This window comes from Gymnodraco acuticeps, unplaced genomic scaffold (assembly GCF_902827175.1).
Source record: "Gymnodraco acuticeps unplaced genomic scaffold, fGymAcu1.1, whole genome shotgun sequence".
Classification (NCBI taxonomy): domain Eukaryota; kingdom Metazoa; phylum Chordata; class Actinopteri; order Perciformes; family Bathydraconidae; genus Gymnodraco; species Gymnodraco acuticeps.
Window position 1 is genome coordinate 845,166 of NW_022990513.1, and position 26,674 is coordinate 871,839.

Below are 26,674 nucleotides of genomic sequence, written 5' to 3' on the forward strand. Positions count from 1 at the left end.
GATCTGTCTCTCCTCCTCTAGTCCAGCCTGTCTGGATCACCTTAAGGACACTTTGAACAAACAGATGTAAAGTTACATGCGTGGGTTACAGACTTCTTTACATGCAAACAACTTTTTATCTTCATTTAAAAACAGGTAATAATCTTATTGTTATACTTAAGAAATTGCTGGATATCACAGTCCTTATATTAATCAGTCCTAATTAATCAGTTTGATTGAGTATTATTGTGTAGGTCTTTTTTATTTTACTGTTACTTTGGATGAGTTTTTCACGAGTCAGTCAAATTAATTTGTTTTCATATGCCATATTCATATGTATCACACACGTAAGGGTAAGACACAAACCTATTGAACAAATGCAATGCAATGGATAAGCTTAACAACGTCATATCTAATATTTAAACAAATCATTTCCTTGTCACTAAAGCATTGACTACGCTATTCATCGTCCTTAAATGCAGGCATTAAGTTACATGTTCCGTTCTATAGCCACGATGAGGCTGTTTCTCAAGTGTGATGATAATACAATTAAAAGAGGCATTGGTAATAATATTAAAAACAACAATGTTTGGGTCGTTCGTCGGATAGGCGGTTAGCTGCAATAAATAACTCCAGTTCAACAAACCATATTACAATATCTAAGGGAGCGTTATTTCTGGACCATCTTGAAATGTAACGTTCATATTTTAAAGATACACACATTTTATTGTGAGGTTAGTATACACTAAGCCTCTCTTCAACAATACGTTGACGTTAGCTAGTCTATTTTATGCTATAGTAGAGCATAGCGAATTTAAATGAACTTTAACAATGCACAGAAGCCTTTTGGTATACAGTAGCATCCCACTTAATGTTTTACACTTCTCTATTACGTTTAACTTGGATGCTACGCATAGCATCGTTAGCACATATGGAGCTACCGATTGCTCAAATGCTAACCCAACTCTAAACATTCATTAACGTTAGCTCACCAGTAACATAACATAAAGTACGCAGGGTTGACTTACCAAAGAAACTGCATTCATGGACGGTCTGTTTTAACCGCAGATAAATCCTATATTTGCAGGACGAATAGTCCACCAGGAACCAACACAACAAACACGGCCGAGTTCAAGTAGTGTTCTCCTCATGAGCTGAGCCCCTGTAGCATCACGGAGCTAGCAGTGAGACAGAGGAGCTAGGAGTAGTAGTCCCGTTGTCATGAAGGGGGAATCTAACTATATACAGAATATGTTTTTGTGAACCATCTGCATCCATCGCCTACAGTTTGCAGCATTGGGCTTCACCGCACTGTCCCGGAGTCCGCCGCTTGGCTCTGATAGGCCAGAAGTCGGTTTGATTGCATTCGGGCTCGATTGCTTATCCTGTCTGAGTAGCCCGGATGATGTTGCATCGCAATTTTGGACATCGAATTTTAAACACCGACATTTTTGACATCGAATTTTTAAACACCGAAATTGTGCATTCGAATTTTTTTCACTTGAATTTTTGGGATCTGAATTTGACTATTCCAATTTTTTTAACTTGAATTGTTACATTTTAATTTCACATATAAATTCGGAGCAAAAAAATTCAGATAGATGATTTTCAAAGTAATTATTTTCAATGCTATAAATTCGGTGTCTGATAAAATTCAAATACTTCTGACTCTTGTTTGCTTCCATACATGTAAGTTAAAGCGCAAACTGTTACTTGGCTAATGTTGTTATAATTCTCAGTGTGTGCAGTGGCGCCTCCATAAATTGTTCATAGGGGGGTCATTCCAGAATTGGAGGACATTTCATGTCCCCCATATAACAAATCTAATAATCCATGCCCAAAATGCTAAAACATGCACTTGTTGTGTTAAACATACTTGTCCTGAGACAAAATGTATATAAAGTTGTAGAAAAAGTAGTTTCAAAATATTTTTTTAATTATCAAATAGCTCTCGAACACCCCCTAAAATGGCATTTTTCTCTTGTCCCCGCTTCTTGGTGACCAACTTGCATGTCAAATATAACATTTAAAATAGGGATTTTATTGACTTTTTTTGGTATTATTCTATTGATATATGTCTCTTGTAATGGTAAAATCAATTTGTTAAATCATAAAAATATTTTAGATAACAGTAATTTTGCACAGAAGGTGTGTCCCTCAACATGCGTTCAACCCTGTTACCCAAACCTTTTTAGATTGGCACAGGAAGTGAAAAAACTGTAAGTCAGATGACACAGTGGAAGTGACATCAGCAAGCCATGTCCTAGTGCCATGGGTAGACCAAAACTAAGTCCTCTCTTTTATTTTTCATATTTTTAAAATCTTTTCAGTCTTAAAAGAGTGTGGCACTCTGACCCACTCAACCCTGTTACTCATATTATCAGAATAAAGCATATTAATTTCAAAGTTATCTTTCTTGCATTAGATATCCAAGTTTGTCCTTGCCTTGAAAGTAGCATTACATGCTACATCTAGCAATAATTCCTGAGGTTAAAGCTCAAATTAGCATTGATTTTCAACCCTGTTACTTTCAACCCTGTTACTGTAATTAGAGTAACAGGGGTAATTCTTCATTGGAAAATATACATTTGATGCCTAGCTGGGCAAATCACTTTTTTTGATGGTTTATTTTTTTATCTGTGTTTCCTAAATACATTAAAAAAAATTATAAAATAAAAGGTTCATTTTTCAAAGATGTTGGTGTCTAAATTGTCCTCCAATTCTGGAATGACCCAGGGGTGGCCAAATGGGGCCACTGAAAATCTTGGGGTGGCCCACCAAAACCAAGCATTTAATTGTTGTAAAAGTATAGACTAGAGGAAAACAATGGCAAAGAGAATCACCTACTGATATACTTTGGTTTCTTATTTTACTATTTCTGATACTATTCATCTGAAGTGAATATAATACGGATAGTTAACATTTTACTTCAAACAACATTTAAAAGAACCTTGTTTTGTGTTATGTATACATGTGTTGGTGATTTATTGTTTTGTTTTTTATATATGCTATAGTTGTTATTTCCTTTTAAAAAGACAAATACAGCTTAATTAAAATAAGTTCCTTTATTGTAAGGCACAAAATGTTCAGCATTCTCAACACATACAATACACAACAGCAACACAACATGTTCTTCAGTTATATTATGTCTCTAGGTTATAAATAGTTTTAGACTGAACAAAGCTGTTTGTGTCACACTGGGATCAAAGCTGATTGACATGACTTTATTAAATCAAGTTTTAAAACATAACTATTTTATTTCAACAGGACCCAAAAACACAAGGGGTATAACATGGTAAATACATACTGTGTTTGAACACAAAAACACCATCTATTATTGACCTTTATAGCAAACTCAAAACATTATAAATGACACAAAACACCACCTTTTAGTATTAGACAGAAAATAGGTGACGAGACATATTTCTATTTTTTTTAGATTAGGCCACTGTGGTGAGAGTAACACATATAGCTTGTACTCCATTTGTTTTGAAAATGTATATACTTTATAAACAAACTGGTTACCCTTTTTTTAAATGAGCATACAGAACATTATGAAAACAAACTTGACTAATGGTCGGCTCATAACCTCAGAACACAGAAGAGGAAAAACTGCATAGATTCTCGTTTCATTTTGCAGGAGCTGCAGACCTAAAGTGTGTAGAAGACTTAAATGATTACAAAGGTCACAATCACATTAATAAAACTGTACTTAGGTTTTAGTTTCACTTTTACAAAACAGAGTTCCACATGTACTTTCTAGCATGTATGGCCATCTCCTCACTAGCCCTATGCTGCTGCTCCCCTGCCAGCTCTGTCTCTCCTTTACTCATCTTCTTCTTCAAATAAGAAGAGATGTCTGTTGACTTTCTCTTCATTTTCTGCAAATTGACATTACACACAGCAGTGATTAATAGTAGCCTACGCATTACACCAGCCCAGCATACTGACATCAGCTAACGTTAGCTTAGCAAGCTAAACTAACGCTAACTAGTCAAGCCAGCCTTTACTGAGCCCCGAGCCTGTTTTCCAGGTCTTCCAGGGTTTTTCTCGTTTTAATACCATTGAACACACATTTTGATCAGAATAACAGCTAAAGGTAAGCATATCTCCGTTTTTTGCTAACTAAAGCTAACATACTAAAGCCTACTATCACCTAAAGAATATATCTAGGATTAAAAGACTAATGTCACAGCAGGATTTGGAAAAACTTGTCCATGCTTTTATCTTCAGTAGACTCGACTACTGCAATGGTGTCTTCACAGGTCTCACTAAAAAATATATTAGGAAGCTGCAGCTGATTCAGAACGCTGCTGCTCGAGTCCTCACTAACACTAAGAAAGTGGATCACATCACTCCAGTTCTGAAGTCTTTACACTGGCTTCCTGTGTGTCAAAGAATAGATTTCAAAATACTGCTGCTGGTTTATAAAGCACTGAATGGTTTAGGCCCAAAATATATTTCTGACCTCCTGCTAAATGATGAACCATCCAGATCTCTCAGGTCTTCAGAGACTGGTCAGCTTTCTGTCCCCAGAGTCAGAACTAAACATGGTAAAGCAGCGTTCAGTTATTATGCTCCAAATATCTGGAACAAACTCCCAGAAACCTGCAGGTCCGCTGCAACTCTGACTACTTTTAAATCCAGGCTGAAGACTTTTCTTTTTGTCGCTGCTTTTAATTAAACTATTCATATCTTAGACTGCACTGTAACTTTTATCCATGTACTTTTTCTTTTAATGTTTATTTTATTAGCTTTGCTTTGTAATGACTGATTTCAAATGCCATTTTCTTAATGTCTTTCATTTTTTGTAAAGCACTTTGAATTGCCTTGTGTTGAAAAGTGCTATATAAATAAACTTGCCTTGCCTTGCCTTGCCTAAAGCCTAAAGTGTTGTGGGGCTTAACAGGCAACGAACGTATACGACTTACCTTCTAGAAGTCTGGTGGATTTTTGTCAAGTCAGTAGAAAAATCAGTAGAAAGAAACGTTTTGCTGCAACCTGCTGCTGTCTGTGCGAATCTCAGAGTGGTGCGCACAAGTATCAGAGTGGTGCGTGCGCCGAGTATCAGAGTGTTACCATGGTAGCAGAGAGAGAGGGAGGGGCTGCAGTATGAGCGTTGGAAGCTTAAATCAAGCGATTCACTGGCTGTGTATTTGTTGTTAAATATCAGATAAACTACTACGCATACGTGACTGGCGAGGCGGGGTGTGTGGTGGGGGGGCCAGTGGGGGGGCCAACACATATATCAGGGTGGCCATGGCCCCCCCTGCTGTCGCCACTGAGTGTGTGAACACAGATCGAAAATGGAAAGACACAGCGTATTATGGGGTGTCATCAAATGCCGTTGGCATGGCGACAGATCAATCGCCATCAAGTTAGTTCAAAAGTTTGCAGTTCAAATATTCTGCTGCTTTTCCAAGCCTTTTTCTTTTCTTTTCTTCTCTTTACACATTAAAGCCCCCAGTGTTCATGTATCTTTTCAATCTCAATTCTTCACTTTCTTCTTACACATTACATTTCAGCATAGCAGTTCAGCGTCAGCTTTTCAGCATAAAGCATTCCCACTAGCAATTTCTTCAGGAATTGCATTCTCTAGTTCTTATCTGATGTACAACCTAGTCTGAACTACGGTTCAATAAGGGTCTTTGATATTTCTGATGCAGACTGGAATAGGATGGGTCTAGTGAAATATGGTGAATAGAAATGTCCTCACCCAGCCCACTGATTGTGGTGATTGTAAATCCTGATCTGTCCCTCTCAGGCTGAGAGGAGAGACTGATCCTCTGAGGCTGCTGGAGGACCCCGTGGTGGCAGATATCGCCAAGAAGCACAGACACAGCCCCGCACAGGTCAGTGTGACTGTGTCCCCCATACGTGTGTGTGTATGTGTGTGTGTGTGTGTGTGTGTGTGTGTGTCTGTCAGTAACAGTGGTCTGCTCCAGGTGTTGCTCAGGTTCCACGTGCAGCAGGGTGTTGCAGTCATCCCAAAGAGTGACAAGCCTCACCACATCCTGGAAAACACAAAGGTAAACCTCTTTGTTTTCTCTCAGACTCAAGCACGCTGCTTTGTGATGTGGTGAGTTCTTTAAACATCCTTCTGTTTAGCTTCTTGGCTCTCACACTCTTTTCTTTATTTATTTTTTCTTTTGGGTAATTTTAGATTGCCATTGTTCTTACATGTAGCTGTAGCCCAACTGAGTTTGGAATTTAAATTCTGTTTTGAAAATCAAACCTTGTAATTTTTTTTTTTATGATAGATATCCATTTAAAACTGAATTAATCGGCCAATTAGGGGGAGTGAAACAGCATATTACTGTTTCATTTTGCACAGCAAAGGTCTGAGAGCATTGTAGTGTATGCTGAACCGACTTTAAACCCTGCTATGAGGCACAATTGTAATTTTTGATATTGGGCTAAATAAACACGTTTGATTTAGATTGTAATTGTCTACATTCAACAGACATTAAGTGTGGTCAGATATATTCACATTGTTTTGGTCTCCACCCCCTCCATATACATATATGTCTCCTTAGCTGCTAAATGTTCCACCATGTTCACCAGCTTGTCTGCTGTTTGGGGCTGGACAGAGGAATCTGCATCTTCCACAACAAAAACTCAATAATGCATGTGACAACATCACTGCAAAACCTCTACTGTATTCTCAGCTTTTCATGAGAACAGCCATTCATGTCCTTTTAAGTTGTTGGTTTGTCAGGCAGGGTTGTGTAGCAGTTTGATCAAAATGTGATGCAAAAATACAGCAACAATCACTTTACAGCAAATTAACTACTTTCCATAAACCTGTCCTAACTGCTGTTGTGCAGTCATTAAGCATTGCATCAATGTGCTAAATAAAAAGTTAGGTCATGTTATTGCAATTCATCGTATAGGACATGAAAACAACTAATTTAAGTTTTAGAGGTATTTCACTCACAACTATACAATCAGGGATTTACCCTCTGGGGACCATGACGTCTTTCAAGGCAATCCATGAGATAATTCTGGTGATGAACAGACAGACTTCTAGAAAATATATAATTATAATCAAAAATATATTTGTTTTATTAGGGATTTAGTTATGTTTAGTTATGTATGCAAATGTAGTTATGTATGGTTATATATACTATAACCAGTGTTGGGACTAACGCGTTACTGTAACGCAACTACTTTTTGTGGTAACTAATAGCGTTACTAGTTACCTATTCCCATTAAGTAACGCCGTTATAGTAACGGCCCGTTCACACAGCGGCGTGCGTTGACGCTTGCCGGCGGGCGTGTCTGACACTCGACCAACAACCAATCACACGAATCTCCCGCCCCTGACACACAAGCAGCGGTTTGATTGACTAGAGCTTGTACTGGCATATGATTCGATTGGCTGACGCTTCTGCCGAGGCGTCAAAAGTTGAACATTGCTCAACTTTTGCAGCGAGCCACGCCAGCAACGCTCCGCGTCGCTTCCCACGATGCAGTTCGGCTAAAAGTGACGTCACCCCATTCAAAGTGAATAGGCAGAAGCGTTGGAAGCTTCAACGCACGCCGCTGTGTGGACGGGACGTTACTGTGATTTAAATGGGTGCGTTACTGCGTTACATTATGTGATCCAACTGAACCGAATCTCGCTGCGGATGTAATTTATAGGCGAATACAGCGATGTCCTCTCACAGCACCATGGAAAAGTGACAGTAACCAGAGAGGAGTGATGATTGGTTAACGCGAGGTAACATTTCAGGGTAAGCCAATCAGAGACAGAGTTGGGCTGGTCTTGCCTTATGGAGAAAATACACACACGAACACTTGCTAATGCTAACACACACACATACACACGGCAACGCTCACCACCAGCACACACACACACAATGGCAGATACAAGTATCAGCGAGAGCAGCAGCGCATTTGCAACTTGGAAATATAACCACTATTTTCAATTTGTGGGGATAAAGGAAAACAGCAATGCCAATCTCCTGAGCTATACAACTAGTTGCCAAAGACCCCACTGTCTCAACCACCGGTAGTGACCCAGATGGAGCAACACCATCTAAACAGCCAAAAAACGATTTTTTTAAAATCGCCACATGTCACCCAGAGTCAACTAAACAGATTGATTGCCAGGTATGTTGTTGAGGACATGCTGCCCATCGCAACGGTCGAGTCTGTTGCCTTCAGAGAACTAGTCAGCAAAATACCAGTGAAAGCATTTCATTTTCAATTGTATTGTTATTATTTTTAAAGTAAAGTAACGTGTTGCAAGTTACTTTTATAATTTAGTAACTAATAAAGTAACTAGTTACTTTTTTGAGAGCAGTAACTATAACTATTACTAGTTACTTGTTAAAAGTAACTTGCCCAACACTGACTATAACACACTTCTATTGGCTAGCGCTTCAACACATTGTACGTGATAGGCTAAGGGGCGGGACATCTCTAAGCAGTTGACCAATCACAACAGAGCTGGCCAGCTAACCAATCAGAGCAGACTATCTGGCACAATTACATTTGATTTCCTACTCTTTATTCAGTACTGTTGATGTTAGAGTGTGATTAGTAAAGATGTATATATTGACACTTGATTAGACTTGGATTTTAGGTGTCTGTTTTACCCCTTAATGCTAAGTTGACCAATAGGCATTCAGCATGTATTTCATATTTTCCCTTTAAGGGCTGCTTCAATAACTGTCCTTCAAAAAGAATAACACATTGTCTAGGACTTCACTTTAAGAAGAGCATCATTATTGTTGTTGTCTGTAGAAGCCATTTATCAGTGTCACTGTTTCTGCAGATCTTTGACTTCAGTCTGACTGAAGAGGACATGCGAGCCCTGAGAGGACTGGACCGAGGGTGGAGGTCCTGCCTGCTGGAGGAGTGAGTTAATCTCTATGGGCTCAGAACAGTTTCATAATACACACATGCACACAGAAGGATTCACACTTGTATTTCATGATCCGCAAAAGGACTCACACTTGTATTTCCGGATCCACACTTGTGTTTTTCAATGCACACACAAATGTATTCCGTTTCATATACATGTAAATACAATTCAAATACAGAAAAAAGTCTTACATATGTATTTTTGATCCACACATATTTGTTTTCCATTTAAATCCTCTGAACCTGCAAACACAAACCGCTTTCTGTGCACGGATCGCTGTGCATTCGTGTGTGGGTTTTTTGAGACTCCCCTGACGGTCAGCCGATTCGTACTTGTAATTGTTTCTATCTATAGCCAATCAGATGTCTCCTCAATTCTAAGCCAATCACATGAGTGCACCCCCACGAGGGTAGATTTCTTGTGTTCATGACGTAGCGCTTCATGTACGCATTTTGCGCAGTCCGGAGCTGACAGCTCCATGGAGCCTGCCTGCAGGCGCTAATCTCAGGACACCTCCACTCTCAGTACAGCGCCACTTTCTGAACAGGAAATGCACGCAAATACAAGCCTTTATATTATTAAGGCACCGCGCCACTTTCCGAACCATTGATGAATGCTTGTGTACACAAAAACGGCAGGCAAAACCGTTTTAAATGTGTGTTTCCTGTGTGGCGAATACAGCTGCTTTATTTATGTCTGTATGAAGTTGTTGTGAGTGTGGAGGGAGCAGCTACAGGTTAGCTTAGCCTAATCGATCAGTGCACTACGAAGCCAGTGCTAGACAGTGACCTGTTAACGGGGGGGAGCCCCGCCGGTCATTATCGGCCGATATTCACTCTTAATAGTTTGATCGGTGCTCTCTATAAAGGCCGATCAGGAGAGCTGGATCTGATCGATATGGACATAAACGCGAGTGAAGTGTAACCGGACGCGAGAGAGAGATCAGATCAGCTGCTGAGTCTGACGGAGACACGCAGCTCTGCATGATCACCTGATGCTCCGCCCTCTGTTTAGCGAGCTGACCGGACAGCGCAAAATGCGTACATGAAGCGCTACGTCATGAATGCAAGAAATCATACCCTCGTGGGGGCGCGCTCATGTGATTGGCTTAGAATGAAGGAGACATCTGATTGGCTATAGATAGAAAAAATTACAAGTACGAATCGGGTGAGCATCAGGGGAGTCTCAAAAAACCCACACACGAATGCACAGCGATCTGTGCACAGAAAGCTGTTTGTGTTTGCTGGTGCAGAGGTTTTAAATGGAAAACAAATATGTGAGGATCAAAAATACATATGTAAGACTTTTTTCTGTAATTGTATTTTATTTACATGTATATGAAACGGAACATATTTGTGTGTGCATTGAAAAACACAAGTGTGGATCCGGAAATACAAGTGTGAATCCTTCTGTGTGCATGTGTGTATTATGAGACTGTTCTGAGCCCATACATCACAGCCATGTTGTTCTGAGTGAGCAGCTCCTGACACACTGATGATGTTGTTCTGTTTCAGAGTCAAGTCTCACCCGTACTACCCCTTCGTATGAAGCTGCCAGAGGATGAGTGGAGAGGAGGCGGCACACTGCACCTACTGACACGTCAACAAGACCTCAGACAGCCTCACACTGCCATTCAGTGTGCCTTACTCCACAAGAATAATCATATAGTAGTGTAGTGGCCAGCATAGTGAACCCGGAAATGTTGAGTACCCCAAAGTTCTATGTTAGAAATGTATAGTTGGGTCCCCTGAAGATAGAAACTGTTTGCACAATAAGCATCAGTATCATGATTAGCATTAATGGCATTATAGCTCACTGTATTTAGACAACAGCCGATTTAGACAATTTTTGAGTGGTTTTGGATGCAGGATGCAGGTTTAACCAAAACGTGTCCATATCTGTCGTCCCGGGTTGACTACCATGAGCCATTGGATATAGACAGCACAATATAAAAATGTGAAGAAACCTCGGGGAGAGCAACAGAGGAGGATCCCTCTCCCAGGACGGACAGACGTGCAGTGTCGTGTAAATTGAAAAGATAATACATTTGCAACATAGGTAGCCCAAATGCTTGAAAATGCATGTGTCTATAAAAAAGGATATGAAACCAGGTGGATGTCAATAATTCTGTGGGAGCCATCAGAGAAGTAGTATGGTGAGAGCAGGCAGGACCACAGAGACAGGTTCATGCAGGACTCATCATTGTATTGCTAATTAATGCAACTTGCTAATTGTACAAATTGCCAAATATATGCAAGTTAGCATCCCATACTAGGGACCCGTACTATACATTTATATCTTAAAACTTTGGGGTTCTGACACATTTCTGGGTTCACTATAGGACTATAAGATGGAAACTCTAATGTGCAGGTGAACACACATTTTAAGAAGATTCGGCTTTCAAATGAGATTGTAATGTATTTAACCAACACTTATCAGTGCTCTGATAAGCTTTTACAAGTGATTTGTTTTATAATGTTCCATGTTTTGAATAAAATACTTTGCCTTTACAGTCACATTTCTTTCAAATGGCAGGCAATTTGACAGGTTAAGACAGACAAATGCACAGTCAAACAAATAATTGACACAAACTTTACAAATACTGCACAGATTATATTTTATTACATACACTGTGTGTTTACAATGTTCTGCACAGCAGTCTGACCTTGGCGGTGGAGTGAGTTATGATTGACTACCTGATACCATATCTGACCTCTGAACAGTGTTACGGTGTGTCCAGACAGCAGCTTTGACCAAATCTTGAAAATCCTGGAGCTGGGCGTGTCTGACAGCTTGGGGATTTCGCGACCAACAACCAATCACATGAATATCACATGAATATCCCGCCCCCGACATACAAAGCAAAAAAACCCGGTTCTTCTACACTATTGTCAAATAGGAAGGGCTATGATGAACATTTATTTTTTTAACATTTTGAACATTTATGAGATTAATGTTTATGGTGCTATTTTATGCTACATTCCATGCTGGCTAATGATACTGTCTATGCTTGCTAGCAACGAAGTAAACTAGCAACGAAGTAAACTGGATATAAAATCCCCAAACAAGCGAAAACCTACCAGTTTCACCCACTGCCTCTGCCACCTCCCTCCATGCCTGGTTCCTCCGGTTTGTATCCCGGTAAGTAAATAGGGACTGGTCATAAAGAACCGGGTGATTTGCTACCGCAATAACTAAGTTCTCCTCCATTTTTGTGGAATATAGAAATGAACTGCGGGTCTCGTTCTCCCAGCTTGCACGCGGTTTGATTGGCTAGCACTTGAACTGTCAGATTTGCATAAACGGATCTGATTGGCTGTCGCTTCCAGCTCAGCCTCAAAAGTTGAACATTGTTCAACTTTGAAATCCTGAACATCCTGGAAATCCTGGAAATCTTCACCTCGCCCCCCCACAATGCAATTCGGCGACAAGCGAGGGAAAGTGACGTCATCCCCATTCAAAGTCAATGGGCGGAGACGCGCTGGAAGCGGTGGACAAATCGCCAAAAGCTGCTGTGTGGACGGGCCGTGAAGGCTCAGACACACAGTACTTTGCTCAGGTCTTGTAGGAGAAGTTGCAGAAATGAAAGCAGCCATGGGAACTATTATTGCCAGTTTTCTCTCTCTCTGCGGCGCTGCGGTGCTCATGGCGGAAACAACTGTTGTTACCCATGTAGGGGACATAACAAAAAATATATCTTCTAATAACCCTCCTGTCATGTTCGGGTCAAATCTACTACTTTCATCAATCATAAATATTGTGTTTTACATTTGATTGCTTCAAGGCCTTATGATGTCCTCCACTAGGCATTTGCACATATCAAATTGCTGATCACCACTTTCATTGAATGTTGAGTGGTTTAGTCCACTTTGTAAGACCTATGGTGAAATGAATGGGTAACCCTACAGTATGTTCATCCATCAGAGGAACAGCCACATATCGACAAACATGTTAATGTTGGAACACATTTTCAGTGTCTATTCTTTGTATATTCACTGCAGTAATTCATGAAAACCAGTAGCCTGAGACAGTGTTTACAGCTGAAAAGGGTGTTAAATAAAATGTGGTGATGATTAATGGGGTTTGTGTTAACACCAAAGTAAGGGGGGTGAAACAAACACGACAGGAGGGGTAAACATGTGTGAATAAGGATCTGTCTCAGCCAAACAGTCTAGTAGCCAGCACCTGGAAATGTTGATTTCACCAAAGTGTTATGATAGAAATGTATAGTAGGGTCCCCAGCACATATGCTGGATGCTAACCTGCATGTTGGCAATTTGCACAATTAGCATCAGTAGTGATAATAAAATGGTTGGGTCGATTTGGACAGTTTTGGAGTGGTTATGGGGGTTATTGAGGATGCTGAATACATTTCTGACAGTTTTAGGATACAAAATGGCAGTTTAAACCAGAAAGTGGCCATATTCTTTCTCTTTGTGTTTTGATTTTGACTACCATGAGTAGTGTTACGACCATTGGATATAGAGAGCACAAATATGTCCACATTTTTTTTGGAAGTTAGCATCCGGCAGTTTCTACTTGCTGGGGACTTGTACTATACATTTCTAACATAATACTTTGGGGTACTCAACATTTCCGTGTTCTCGATAGGACTCTATGAGGTCCGGCCTTGTATAAGATAGTCCTTCACTGTTGTCACGTGGGGGGTAATGCTCCTTTCCCCTTCTTCTTCTCCCCCGGAGAGGTTGGGGGGGGGGGAGGGCTTCACAATGCACACACATGCCGAGGCTCCTGCGACACATTTAGGCAGGTCGGGGCCTCTGGTCCACGAGTCCTTGTCAGGGTCGTACACCTGCGTGGCTCTGGAGAACACTATGCTCTCCCAGCTGTAGCCCCCCAGCACGTAGATCCTTCCCGCCCACACGGACACCCCCGCCTCGCTGTTGGGCAGCAGCAGCGGAGCCAGGCGGGTCCACTGCCCGCTGCCGGGGTCGTAGGACTCCACCCTCAGGATGTCGAAGCGCTCCGTGGTGTCCTCATCGTCGTCGCTGCCCCCCAGGACGTAGATGAGGTGTTTGAGGGAGGCCATGCAGTGCCAGCCCCGCGCCAGAGTCATGGCCGGCCGCTCCGTCCACACCTCGCTGTCCCGGGACGGCTCATAGCTCAGGACCTGTCTGCGGTACGGGCCGATCTGAAAGTCGTGACCTCCTGAGATGTAGACCACTCCTCTGTGGACCGTCCCCGCGTGGCCGTAGGTGAGCCTAGACCAGGCACAATTGAAAAAGCCAAATGTAGCACCGTTACAAAAATTAATAGCAAAAATCTACTGGATTTATGGTTAAAAAAACTGACAAACAATAAATATGCACTCAAGAAATATAATGGCAAAGACTTAATGTTTACAGCCACACTAAGCTAAGCCTGACAGGAAGTCCATCTTGGGGGTTTGGAACTATCCTGTCAAAGCAGCACTTGTGGGACGCTTCACCCAAAAATAAATCATTTGTATGTTAGTAACGTACCCGGTGATACATTAATTTCTTGAACAAAACATCTCACATGCCTCCACACTGCAAAAAGAATACAAACATTTATAAAAGTCTTTATACATTAAAGTTAATGTGATTAACGTTTAACAACAGCAAACTTTATCAAAACATCCGTTCGTGATCGTTCACACAACTCCTGAAGTCAAAGACAAAGTCTCTTTTATCGTATGCTTTACTAACACATGCATCTTCAGTAAAACACTACTTATTAATACACTGTCTCATAAACAGTACTGGCATATCCAGGTAGCAAGTTAGAACACTTTTAGGGAAGTGCTTTAAACATTAAGTTATTAACAGGAGTGAATGTGATTGGAAAGAAGTGCTGATATGAGTGGATGAATTGTGTTGTTGTGATGTTAAATGTATAGCCCCAAATGACAATGTGGAGCATTTGATAAAAACTCTCCTTCAAGAATATTAGGTAACACAGGTAGGCCAGTTGTTAGGAATTATGGATGGGGGGGCAACATTTCCAAATTGGTTCTCTCATCCAAGGCTCCAGACTGTTGTCACATTCCAAAGTTCGTGTAAATTGTCATTTATAGCGTATCTCCACAACAGAACTCACAATTGAAGGTTTTGGGAAACAAATGATTGTATTTTGTGAAAAGCCACAATTCCCTCTATAAATTATATTTTTAACAACGGTATTTTGTTAAAAAAAAATATCATACATGGATTCATTATTTCCTATATTCCCTACTGCCACATAATTCTAGAAAACACAGACACACACCATGTGAGCCTACCTGGGCAGTGGAGCCACGTAGGACCAGCAGTCCTGGGCGGGACAGTACACCTCCACAGAGGACAAGGCTCCAGAGTCATTCCTCCCCCCCACAGCGATCAGGCTCTCTCCCACCGCCTCCAGGTAGAAGTCCACCCGCCGTTCATTCATTGGAGCTCCCTGGAAAAGCATCACAGCGTCACTGAGTCTGAGCACCAGCAAACAGGAAGTGAGAAACAAAGGGTGGGGGGGGTCCTCTTTTACCCTTCTCACATTAAACTGAAATGTTTTTGTGCTAGTGTTAAAAAAATCTAAATAATTTTGTGTTTGAAACCAAACAGTATTTGATAGAGAATGGGGGGGCTCCTGGAACAGTACCTGGGACCACTGGTTGTGGCGGGGGTCGTATCTGTGGAGCAGGTTACAGGCAGCGTCCCCCCCGCTGTCCCTGGACGAGCTGCCCCCAGCAGTGAAGATGAAGCCCCCCAGCACGGCCAGGCAGTGGTGGCTCCGCTGGGCCGGCAGCTCTGTCTCCACCGACCAGCTTCCTGTTTCAGCGTCCAGCCGGCACACGTTGGCGCTCAGCTCCTCCCCCCGCTCCGACACCTGCAGCAGGGACGGGACGGGGTACAGGTGGAGTTATTAAAGAGAAAATAGGTGTAGCTGAGCACAGCCTGCTGCTTGAAATCTTATTTTCTTTATTGTTCAAAAATAATTCCAGGACAAAACTTAAGACTTACATTTATTTTGAATATTTTTCCAAATCAATTCAGGAATTTAAGTCTTTAGTCAGTCAAGCCCAAATCAAGTCAGATGTTTTTATTTTACCAACTGCTTTGTCGTCCTTGGGATTATGAAAGGCGCTATATAAATGTATTATTATTATTATTAGATCTGACTCAGGATTCTTTAGAGTTGAGAACAAACATTTTATAAACGTACAAAATAAGAATAATACAAAAATAGCGATGATCTGTTGATCTGTGATTCCGATCGTGCATTAGTCCTTGATGATATTGTTGATCAGAAACGCATGTTTCTTTTGGTCCTCTCTCTGTGATTAAAGCTCTGGGCGAGTTTTTGTCACATGTTTATGAAAACTAGTACTTCCAAGGCACTCCTTTATATGATTATTAGATATGTGTGACGGTCGTTGCCTCCCCGGTCCTGTTGATTCTGTTTTGCTGTTCCATATGTAAATGAGCTGTGTAGTTGCCCCAATGTTATTGGCTACCATTTCCTGCTCCGCCTCCGAAGACACTGATTGGAGCACGCCGGGCCCGACGCGCTCCAATCCCCGTGCAATCCCAGCGCACACTTTCCGGAGATGACTACAAAGCCTGGGGACACCTATTAGAGATGGCAAATCCGGATCCTTTTACGGACTCAGGGTCTTCTGAGTCAGTCATTGAAGAGATCCGGATCATACGAGTCATTTGAGTCATATGAGTCAGCATCACCAAGAGCGTAGAAATCCTATCGGTGAAACCGAAAACTTGTTGCATTTCACGAGCATATTAAACTGACGTTACATTAACCTCCGCTACAGTGTCTTTTGCTTTAATAAAAAATGTTGATAAAAAAAAGGGTTATTTTGCGATTTGGCGAATCTGAGTCTGCTGTTGACTCGTGCATGACGACGAGTCTGCTGGATCTCTGGATCTGCTGCTATACGGTTACGGCTCTGAGTCCGCACGAGTCTGCTGTGTTTTGCACAGCGAGTCAGGATTTGCGAATCTGAGTCTGTGAAGTTCCGCTGACTAACTCGTAGGCTACTGGTCTCTCAATCATTGTCCTGGATTCACGGATCCCGCGATTTTGATTAAGTCCATTATGTTTCCGGCTCTAAATGAAGTTTCAGTGTAGACTTCTAACAACATTGTCATGGTGTGCAACAGTGTCCTGCGTGTAATAGCTGCATTTCCAATAAGGATCTTACTTGGCAAAACGTTTATTTTGAACATAGCACACAAAAAGAAACAAACAATGACAAATGATATAAAATTGCAAAACAGTTAGAATATATAAAATGTCTTAATTATACAATTATTATTATTAAATTAAAACACAATTGTGCAAAATTTGCTTTAGTAAAGGAACATATTAAAATAACTATATACATATAATGCAAAACACAGTGAGTCAGGATTTGCGAATCTCTGAGTCTGCTGTTGACTCATGAATGACGACGAGTCTGCTGGATCTCTGGATCTGCTGCTATAATGTTACGGCTCTGAGTGCGCACGAGTCTGCTGTGTTTTGCACAGTGAGTCAGGATTTGCGAATCTCTGAGTCTGCTGTTGACTCGTGCATAATATAGCCGCGGGAGCTGGAGGAGGGGCTGCAACATGTTACTGTTAATCTCTCCCCACTTTTGGCCACACCCGGCCGCGGCTATGCTCGTGCACATGACGAGTTTGGATCTCTGGATCTGCTATGCTATTACGGTTAGGAGCCGTAACTTACGGCTCCTCTGAGTCCCCACGAGTCTGCAGGAAGTTTCACTGATCCGCATCCCCTCCCCTGAGCCAAATGATAACTTCTGGAAGCTATCCTACTTGCTAAAGGCTAGGCAGATGGACTGGGGTACGTTGTAATGTTATTTTACATGTTATAAGGAGAGTAGCGAGTGACGCAATTTATAGTTATAGTACGTCACACCAGGTGTAGGACTCAAAGGACTCGGGTTAATGGAGAGGGGAGACTCGTCACGACCAGCTCATTTCTAGGATCCGGGTTAATGATCCGGATGAATCAGGACTCGCCCATCTCTAACACCTATCACTCGGGAGGCTCTGCTGCAATCAGACGCCTCACGCATTTTTGCTCTTGTGTCGTGGACACTTTAGACTTAAGCTATTAGACTGTGTTTGACTTGTGTGGTCCATGTTTAGTGTAGTGTGTTTGGTGTGATTATACAGTGGGGCAAAAAAGTATTTATGGCCAAGACCAAAGAGCTGTCAAAGGACACCAGAAACAAAATTGTAGACCTGCACCAGGCTGGGAAGACTGAATCTGCAATAGGTAAGCAGCTTGGTGTGAAGAAATCAACTGTGGGAGCAATTATTAGAAAATGGAAGACATACAAGACCACTGATAATCTCCCTCGATCTGGGGCTCCACGCAAGATCTCAGCCCGTGGGGTCAAAATGATCACAAGAACGGTGAGCAAAAATCCCAGAACCACAAGGGGGGACCTAGTCAATGACCTGCAGAGAGCTGGGGCCAAAGTAACAAAGGCTACCATCAGTAACACACTAGGCCGCCAGGGACTCAAATCCTGCAGTGCCAGACGTGTCCCCCTGCTTAAGCCAGTACATGTCCAGGCCCGTCTGAAGTTTGCTAGAGAGCATTTAGATCAGGGGTACTCAAATACAAATCTTAAAGGTCCAAAATAAATGTTTCAATAAGACAAAGGTCCGTTTATTACGGTCATTCAAACTTTTAAACAATTGCAACAAGATTCTTAACACGAGGTTGCAAAAACAAAAATAATCTGTATGCAGCAGTTTTCATTGTTATTGTGTCTGTGCTTGACCCCTCAGAGTCGCAGTGTCAGAGCTGCACAGTTAGGAATAAAGGCAGCTGCACCCTCTTTCATTCAGCATTCCCATTATTGCTTTATAAATGTCTTGCCCCCTTGTGTGTCCACTGAGGTTCGTCAGGCCCAACACATCTTCAACAAACTCCCCCCTTTGCCTCATCATAAAAACTCACAAACACCAGCAACTGAGCATTGTCAGTGGTGTCAGTGGACTCACCCACAGCTAAGGAAATGCACTGTGCATTTTCTATTCCATCACAAAGCTGATGAATCAAATCACCAGCCAGTATTTATGTTCTTCTGGTTGCTGTGGAATCTGAGAGGGGATTTGCTTGATTTGACCTGTTATTTCCTCTTTGTGTTTGCCTTCATCATGGTCGCCATCACTTCAGTCATGCATTCTTTTATACTGCAGTTATTATCCAGTGGAAAGTCCTTACCTACTGGCCTAGTTAAATCAAAGTGGTTACTTTTGTTTGGCTGGGCAGTGTAGTTTTACACACCGTCTTATTTGACTTTCTCAGGACTTAAAACAGTTTTTTGGGGGCAGACCCCCTCAAAGAAAAAAATATATTTACACACGTAAGGTCATCATCTTAATAGTTGTGTATGCTCATCCGTGAGCAGAGCATCAAGTTGACATGTCTATTACAGCTGAATGCGGCGATTACCATTTTGTTCAGCAAAACGCCTCACAAACGTATTAAGATCAACAGCTTTAGTGCGTTTTGATTCCATGCTGAGTACAGCCGAACTGACAGTCTCTTCTCTGTCAGTGTAGACCGCAAATACCTCATTCCTTCAGTGCTTGGGTCCGAATGCTTCTCGTTTTGCGCCGTCCAGTTCAAAATGAAATCGCCGCCAATCGTATGTCCACGCTCGCGCCAGGACCGGGGGAGGGGTTACATGACGTGCATCTTGTGCTGCATTCACTTGCACTCGGACATTAGAGACTTTCTCTCATAAATGTCCGATGAGCCACAACTTTTCTTTCAAAACAAAGCTGCCAACTGGAGTGGCAGCTGGGGTGGCAAGGCCTATTTTTAGGGTGTCAGTTGCCACCCCGGTAGGTGAAACTAGGCTACTAGCTACAGTACAGATGGAACTTGATGAGCTGTTAACTCTCGCTCTGAATTTTTTTTTTTTAAACTCTCGCTCTGACTTAGACAGGTTGAAAGAGACACACACATTTTTCCCACCCGCATTCCGCGAAGACCCGCCCTACTGTGCCTCTGATTCGCAGATTGTTTGGGGGGAAAAAAAGCTGACGGGATGCTGAATGTGATTGGACCAAAGCGTTGACAGACACACACAGACAGTGGAACAGGACATGCAGAGCGCTGTTTGCAGTCTATGGACATAACGGATCATTTTGACTCGTTGCGTTGTGGCGATGTCTCGCAGATAACACAGATAATACAGATAATACATATGAAAAGTATAATTTGCTCAGAGTCCAGAGACAGTTGTGGTTCGGTCCGGATCTGGACCGGAGTCCGGACTTTGAGGATGCCTGATTTAGATGATCCAGAAGAGGATTGGGAGAATGTCATATGGTCAGATGAAACCAAAATAGAACTTTTTGGTAAAAACTCAACTAGACGTGTTTGGAGGAGAAATAATGCTGATTGCATCCAAAGAACACCATACCTACTGTGAAACATGGGGGTGGAAACATCATGCTTTGGGGCTGTTTTTCTGCAAAGGGACCAGGACGACTGATCCGTGTAAAGGAAAGAATGAATGGGGCCATGTATCGTGAGATTTTGAGTGACAACCTCCTTCCATCAGCAAGGGCATTGAAGATGAAACGTGGCTGGGTCTTTTAGCATGACAATGATCCCAAACACACCGCCCGGGCAACGAAGGAGTGGCTTCGTAAGAAGCATTTCAAGGTCCTGGAGTGGCCTAGCCAGTCTCCAGATCTCAACCCCATAGAAAATCTTTGGAGGGAGTTGAAAGTCCGTGTGCCCAGCGACAGCCCCAAAACATCACTGCTCTAGAGGAGATCTGCATGGAGGAATGGGCCAAAAATACCAGCAACAGTGTGGGAAAACCTTGTGAAGACTTACAGAAAACGTTTGACCTCTGTCATTGCCAACAAAGGGTATACAACAAAGTATTGAGATGAACTTTTGTTATTGACCAAATACTTATTTTCCACCATAATTTGCAAATATATTCTTTAAAAATCAGACAATGTGATTTTCTGGATTTTTTTCTTTCTCATTTTGTCTCTCATAGTTGAGGTATACCTAGGATGAAAATTACAGGCCTCTTTCATCTTTTTAAGTGGGAGAACTTGCACAATTGGTGGCTGACTAAATACTTTTTTGCCCCACTGTAGGGCAAAAAAGTATTTAGTCAGCCACCAATTGTGCAAGTTCTCCCACTTAAAAAAATCCAGAAAATCACATTGTCTGATTTTTAAAGAATTTATTTGCAAATTATGGTGGAAAATAACTATTTGGTCAATAACAAAAGTTCATCTTTTGTGTGCAACTAGTTTTTGACAAGAAAGCTACTGGAGACTTCTATAATTGTGTGAGTAACACTGTGTTTGTAGACTTCTCTGTTTCAGTGTGTGTACTCTGTATCAATGCTCTGTAGTTGATCTGACTGGAATTGTGTTTTTAAAAACTCAAAACCGCTACAGCATCCGTCAGACAGAAACTTGGGAAAAGTCATTTGACTGAAACCTTAAAAGTGATCTAACTGACTACTAGGGTTAACTTTGATTTAAACATTTGTAGAATACTAAGAGCTTTATTGAGTAGGTGTAACTGTATTAAGGGTTAAACTCAGAACTTTATAACTTAGGGTTTAATGTAATTGACTTAAAAGACAATAACACATCAGGACGAAGCCAGTCTAGATTTCCTTTTAAGGGCCACCAGCTGCAGAGAGTTAACTAATTAAAAGGACGTTGCCCTACAGCTGTGAGAACTCAGCAATCAGGTGTCCATTTTAGGTAGCACTTTCCTGGAGCGTCAGCTTCAGCGTCAGATAGGCTAAGACTGACAAAGACATTAGAGTCCTGTGGGAGTAAGACTGACAAAGACATTAGAGTCCTGTGGGAGTCACGCGGGAGGCAAAGAGGAGGCAAATCCTACTTTGATTGAGCTAAGTATCGCTGGTGTTTTTTACTTTGTTTCATTTTATTTGGTTGTTTAGCCCCTCATGCTATAATCATGTGTATTTTCTCCATTCCTGTTCATGTGTCTTCTCGCAATTATCACTGGCCCCGTGTATCTCGTAATCGATATAACCGGCCTGCTCTCGTCTATCCCACATGCTCCACTGAGATCCAACATCTAGTTTCAGGTGGCCTGTGGAACTGCCAGTCAGCTGTTCCTAAGGCTGACTTCATCTCTGGCTACGCCTCCCTGCAGTCTCTGGATTTCCTTGCTCTCACTGAGACCTGGATTACTCCATCCAACACATCCACCCCAGCAGCTCTCTCCACAGCATATTCCTTCTCCCATACACCCAGACCAACTGGCAGAGGAGGTGGCACTGGTCTCCTGCTCTCTCCCAAATGGAGCTTTTCCCTCTTCAAGCTACCTAACTTCACTCCTTCCACCTTTGAATTCCATGCCGTCACAGTAACCCATCCTATACAGCTAACCATTGTTGTTCTCTACCGTCCACCAGGCGCCTTGGGGGACTTCTTGGAAGAATTAGATAATCTCCTCTCACACATCCCTGAAACTGGCCGTCCTGCTGTACTTCTCGGAGACTTCAACCTCCAGACGGGGAAGATAGACGAACTAACATCTCTGTTAACCGCCTTTGCTTTCTCACTGTCTCCGTCCCCACCGACTCATAAAGCTGGCAATGTCCTTGATCTCATATTCTCAAGGAACTGCGCTACTTCTAACCTCTCTGTAAACCCGCTCCACACATCCGATCACTTCTTCATTTCATTCTCTCTACCCCTTTCCAAACATAACAAACTAATCTCTTCTCATCCTGCACTTGTCCGCCGTAACCTTCGCTCCCTCTCCCCCTCTACCTTTGCCTCGTCGGTGCTCTCAGCCCTCCCTTCCTCTGACTCGTTCCAACTACTGCCTCCAAACTCTGCTGCAGAAACTCTCCTCTCTACTCTCTCATCCACTCTGGACTCGCTCTGTCCTCTAACATCTCGGCAGGCTCGTCAGTCCCCTCCTGATCCCTGGCTAAATGATGCGCTGCGTGCTAATAGAACCGTCCTTAGGGCAGCAGAGCGGAAATGGTGGAAATCCAAACACCGTGACGACCTCCTAACCTATCAAGCTCTCCTCTCCTCTTTCTCTGCTTCGATCTCTCAGGCAAAAAGCACTTTCTTTCAAGATAAGATCCAATCTTCCTATTCCAATCCTAAAAAACTATTTTCCATCTTCTCCACCCTCTTGGACCCTCCAAAAGCTCCTCCCCCCTCCTCACTTCTGTCAAGCGACTTTGTTACCCACTTTGAAAAAAAGGTTGATGATATTCGCTCTTCTTTTTCTGACTCACCTTTACTCACCGCTGGGTCACCAGACCCTCCTTCCACCAACACACTTACCTCCTTTTCCCCTCTCTCTCCAAGTGAGGTTCTTACCCTCATTACCTCTGCCCGCCCTACCACCTGTCCTCTGGACCCTATCCCTTCAAACCTCCTTCAGACTATCGCTCCTGATATTCTACCGTTTCTCACCCATTTCATCAACACTTCTCTAACTTCTGGTCACTTTCCAAACAGTCTCAAGGAGGCAAGAGTAAACACTCTCCTAAAGAAACCCACTCTCAACCCGTCTGATGTTATAAACTACAGGCCTGTCTCTCTCCTCCCGTTCCTGTCTAAATCACTTGAACGCGCTGTCTTTAAACAACTCTCCTGTTATCTCAATCAGAACAACCTTCTGGATCCTCACCAGTCTGGTTTCAAGGCAGGTCACTCCACAGAAACTGCTCTCATTGCTGTCACGGAGGAACTGCACACTGCCAAAACTGCATCCCTCTCCTCTGTCATCATCCTGTTGGACCTGTCTGCTGCATTCGACACGGTGAATCATCAGATCCTCCTTCGCACTCTCCAAAAACTTGGAGTTTCAGGCTCTGCACTTTCCCTCCTCACCTCATACCTGAAAGACCGTACCTACAGGGTGACTTGGAGACGGTCTGAGTCCGACCCTTGTCAATTAACTACGGGGGTCCCTCAGGGCTCTGTTCTTGGTCCCCTCCTCTTCTCCCTGTACACAAACTCGCTCGGATCAGTCATTAGCCCGCATGGTTTTTCTTACCACTGCTACGCTGATGACACCCAATTAATTCTGTCCTTTCCCCACTCAGAGACCCAGGTCGTCGCACGCATCTCTGCTTGTCTAGCTGACATCTCTCAGTGGATGTCTGCTCATCACCTCAAACTCAACCTTGACAAGACTGAGCTGCTCTTCCTTCCGGGAAAAGATTGTCCCACTCTTGACCTAACAATCAACATCGGCACCTCAGTTGTTTCCCCGACTCAGACTGCAAGGAATCTGGGTGTGACCCTAGATAACAACCTGTCCTTCACTGCAAACATCGCTGCTACAACCCGTTGCTGCAGATACACGCTTTACAACATCAGGATGATACGTCCCCAGCTGACACAGAAAGCGACTCAGGTTCTGGTCCAGGCTCTCGTCATCTCACGCCTAGACTACTGCAACTCCCTCCTGGCTGGTCTACCTGCATGTGCCATCCGACCTCTGCAGCTCATCCAGAATGCAGCGGCTCGTCTGGTCTTCAACCTTCCTAAATTTTCCCACACTACTCCGCTCCTACGCTCGCTTCACTGGCTTCCGGTAACTGCTAGAATCCACTTCAAGACACTGGTACTTGCTTACCATGCTGCGAATGGATCTGGCCCTTCGTACATTCAGGACATGGTTAAACCGTACACCCCAGCGCGTGCACTACGCTCTGCATCAGCCAAACGACTCGCTGCGCCCTCGCTGCGAGGGGGACCCAAGTTCCCAACGGCGAAAACACGTGGGTTTGCTATCCTGGCTCCAGGATGGTGGAATGAGCTCCCCATTGACATCAGGACGGCAGATAGCTTGCACATCTTCCGGCGCAAACTGAAAACTCATCTCTTTCGACTCCACTTCGAGCGATAGAACTATTAACGAAGCACTTTTATACTAATAAAGGACTGGCTTTTCTAAAGCCAGTTGAGTAGCACTTGAAATGTTTTTGCTCTATGAAACCTGATGTACTTATATGATTCTGTTTTCTTCAAGTTGTATTTTGTTGGACGAACGCACTTATTGTAAGTCGCTTTGGATAAAAGCGTCAGCTAAATGCAATGTAATGTAATGTAATCATCTCAATACTTTGTTATATACCATTTGTTGGAAATGACAGAGGTCAAACGTTTTCTGTAAGTCTTCACAAGGTTTTCACACACTGTTGCTGGTATTTTGGCCCATTCCTCCATGCAGATCTTCTCTAGAGCAGTGAGGTTTTGGGGCTGTCGCTGGGCAACACAGACTTTCAACTCCCTCCAAAGATTTTCTATGGGGTTGAGATCTGGAGACTGGCTAGGCCACTCCAGGACCTTGAAATGCTTCTTACGAAGCCACTCCTTCTTTGCCCGGGCGGTGTGTTTGGGATCATTGTCATACTGAAAGACCCAGCCACGTTTCATCTTCAATGCCCTTGCTGATGGAAGGAGGTTGTCACTCAAAATCTCACGATACATGGCCCCATTCATTCTTTCCTTTACACGGATCAGTCGTCCTGGTCCCTTTGCAGAAAAACAGCCCCAAAGCATGATGTTTCCACCCCCATGTTTCACAGTAGGTATGGTGTTCTTTGGATGCAACTCAGCATTCTTTCTCCTCCAAACACGTCTAGTTGAGTTTTTACCAAAAAGTTCTATTTTGGTTTCATCTGACCATATGACATTCTCCCAATCCTCTTCTGGATCATCTAAATGCTCTCTAGCAAACTTCAGACGGGCCTGGACATGTACTGGCTTAAGCAGGGGGACACGTCTGGCACTGCAGGATTTGAGTCCCTGGCGGCCTAGTGTGTTACTAATGGTAGCCTTTGTTACTTTGGTCCCAGCTCTCTGCAGGTCATTGACTAGGTCCCCCCGTGTGGTTCTGGGATTTTTGCTCACCGTTCTTGTGATCATTTTGACCCCACGGGGTGAGATCTTGCGTGGAGCCCCAGATCGAGGGAGATTATCAGTGGTCTTGTATGTCTTCCATTTTCTAATAATTGCTCCCACAGTTGATTTCTTCACACCAAGCTGCTTACCTATTGCAGATTCAGTCTTCCCAGCCTGGTGCAGGTCTACCATTTTGTTTCTGGTGTCCTTTGACAGCTCTTTGGTCTTGGCCATAGTGGAGTTTGGAGTGTGACTGTTTGAGGTTTGGACAGGTGTCTTTTATACTGATAACGAGTTCAAACAAGTGCCATTAATACAGTTAACAAGTGGAGGACAGAGGAGGCTCTTAAAGAAGAAGTTACAGGTCTGTGAGAGCCAGAAATCTTGTTTGTTTGGAGGTGACCAAATACTTATTTTACCGAGGAATTGACCAATTAATTCATTAAAAATCCTACAATGTGATTTCCTGGATTCTTTCCCCCCATTCTGTCTCTCATAGTTGAAGTGTACCTAGGATGAAAATTACAGGCCTCTCTCATCTTTTTAAGTGGGAGAACTTGCACAATTGGTGGCTGACTAAATACTTTTTTGCCCCACTGTATGTGCTTAGTGTCGTGTGAAATATGTGTTTAGAGTAGAGTGTTTAGCTTCCCTCAATTAGCTGTGTTTTCCTGCAGCCTCATTTTGTTAGTGTTGATTGGTAGTGATTTCAGGTGTGAAACTAGGCTCACTTTTAGGCCCAATCCCAAACCACTCCCTCGACCCTACCCCTCCGTGACAGAGTGAACTCCGTCTGTAGCCACACTCGCAGCTCAACGAGGCTCCCTCCTGTCAGATGGAGGGAGTGAATATAGCGGCAAGCTTTCTAGACTAAACACAGGTACGATCCTAAGTTAAAACATATGAGGTTATCATGAGG

General features: G+C 42.9%; 2 protein-coding genes across 2 annotated transcripts in view; one reads left to right on the forward strand and one right to left on the reverse strand.

Annotated features, from left to right (window-relative positions):
* zgc:56622 (uncharacterized protein LOC326033 homolog) overlaps nucleotides 1-11,369 on the forward strand; it is a 40,875-nt gene extending 29,506 nt beyond the window's left edge. Inside the window, 4 exon segments of the mRNA XM_034227069.1 lie at nucleotides 5,744-5,831; nucleotides 5,925-6,008; nucleotides 8,762-8,844; nucleotides 10,366-11,369. Of these exon segments, the coding sequence (XP_034082960.1) occupies nucleotides 5,744-5,831; nucleotides 5,925-6,008; nucleotides 8,762-8,844; nucleotides 10,366-10,399 (289 nt within the window). The 3' untranslated portion in view covers nucleotides 10,400-11,369.
* An 833-nt stretch (nucleotides 11,370-12,202) lies between these two features.
* klhl36 (kelch-like family member 36) overlaps nucleotides 12,203-26,674 on the reverse strand; it is a 29,456-nt gene continuing 14,984 nt past the window's right edge. The window contains 4 exon segments of the mRNA XM_034227068.1: nucleotides 12,203-13,567; nucleotides 13,569-14,073; nucleotides 15,114-15,271; nucleotides 15,470-15,697. Of these exon segments, the coding sequence (XP_034082959.1) occupies nucleotides 13,508-13,567; nucleotides 13,569-14,073; nucleotides 15,114-15,271; nucleotides 15,470-15,697 (951 nt within the window). The 3' untranslated portion in view covers nucleotides 12,203-13,507.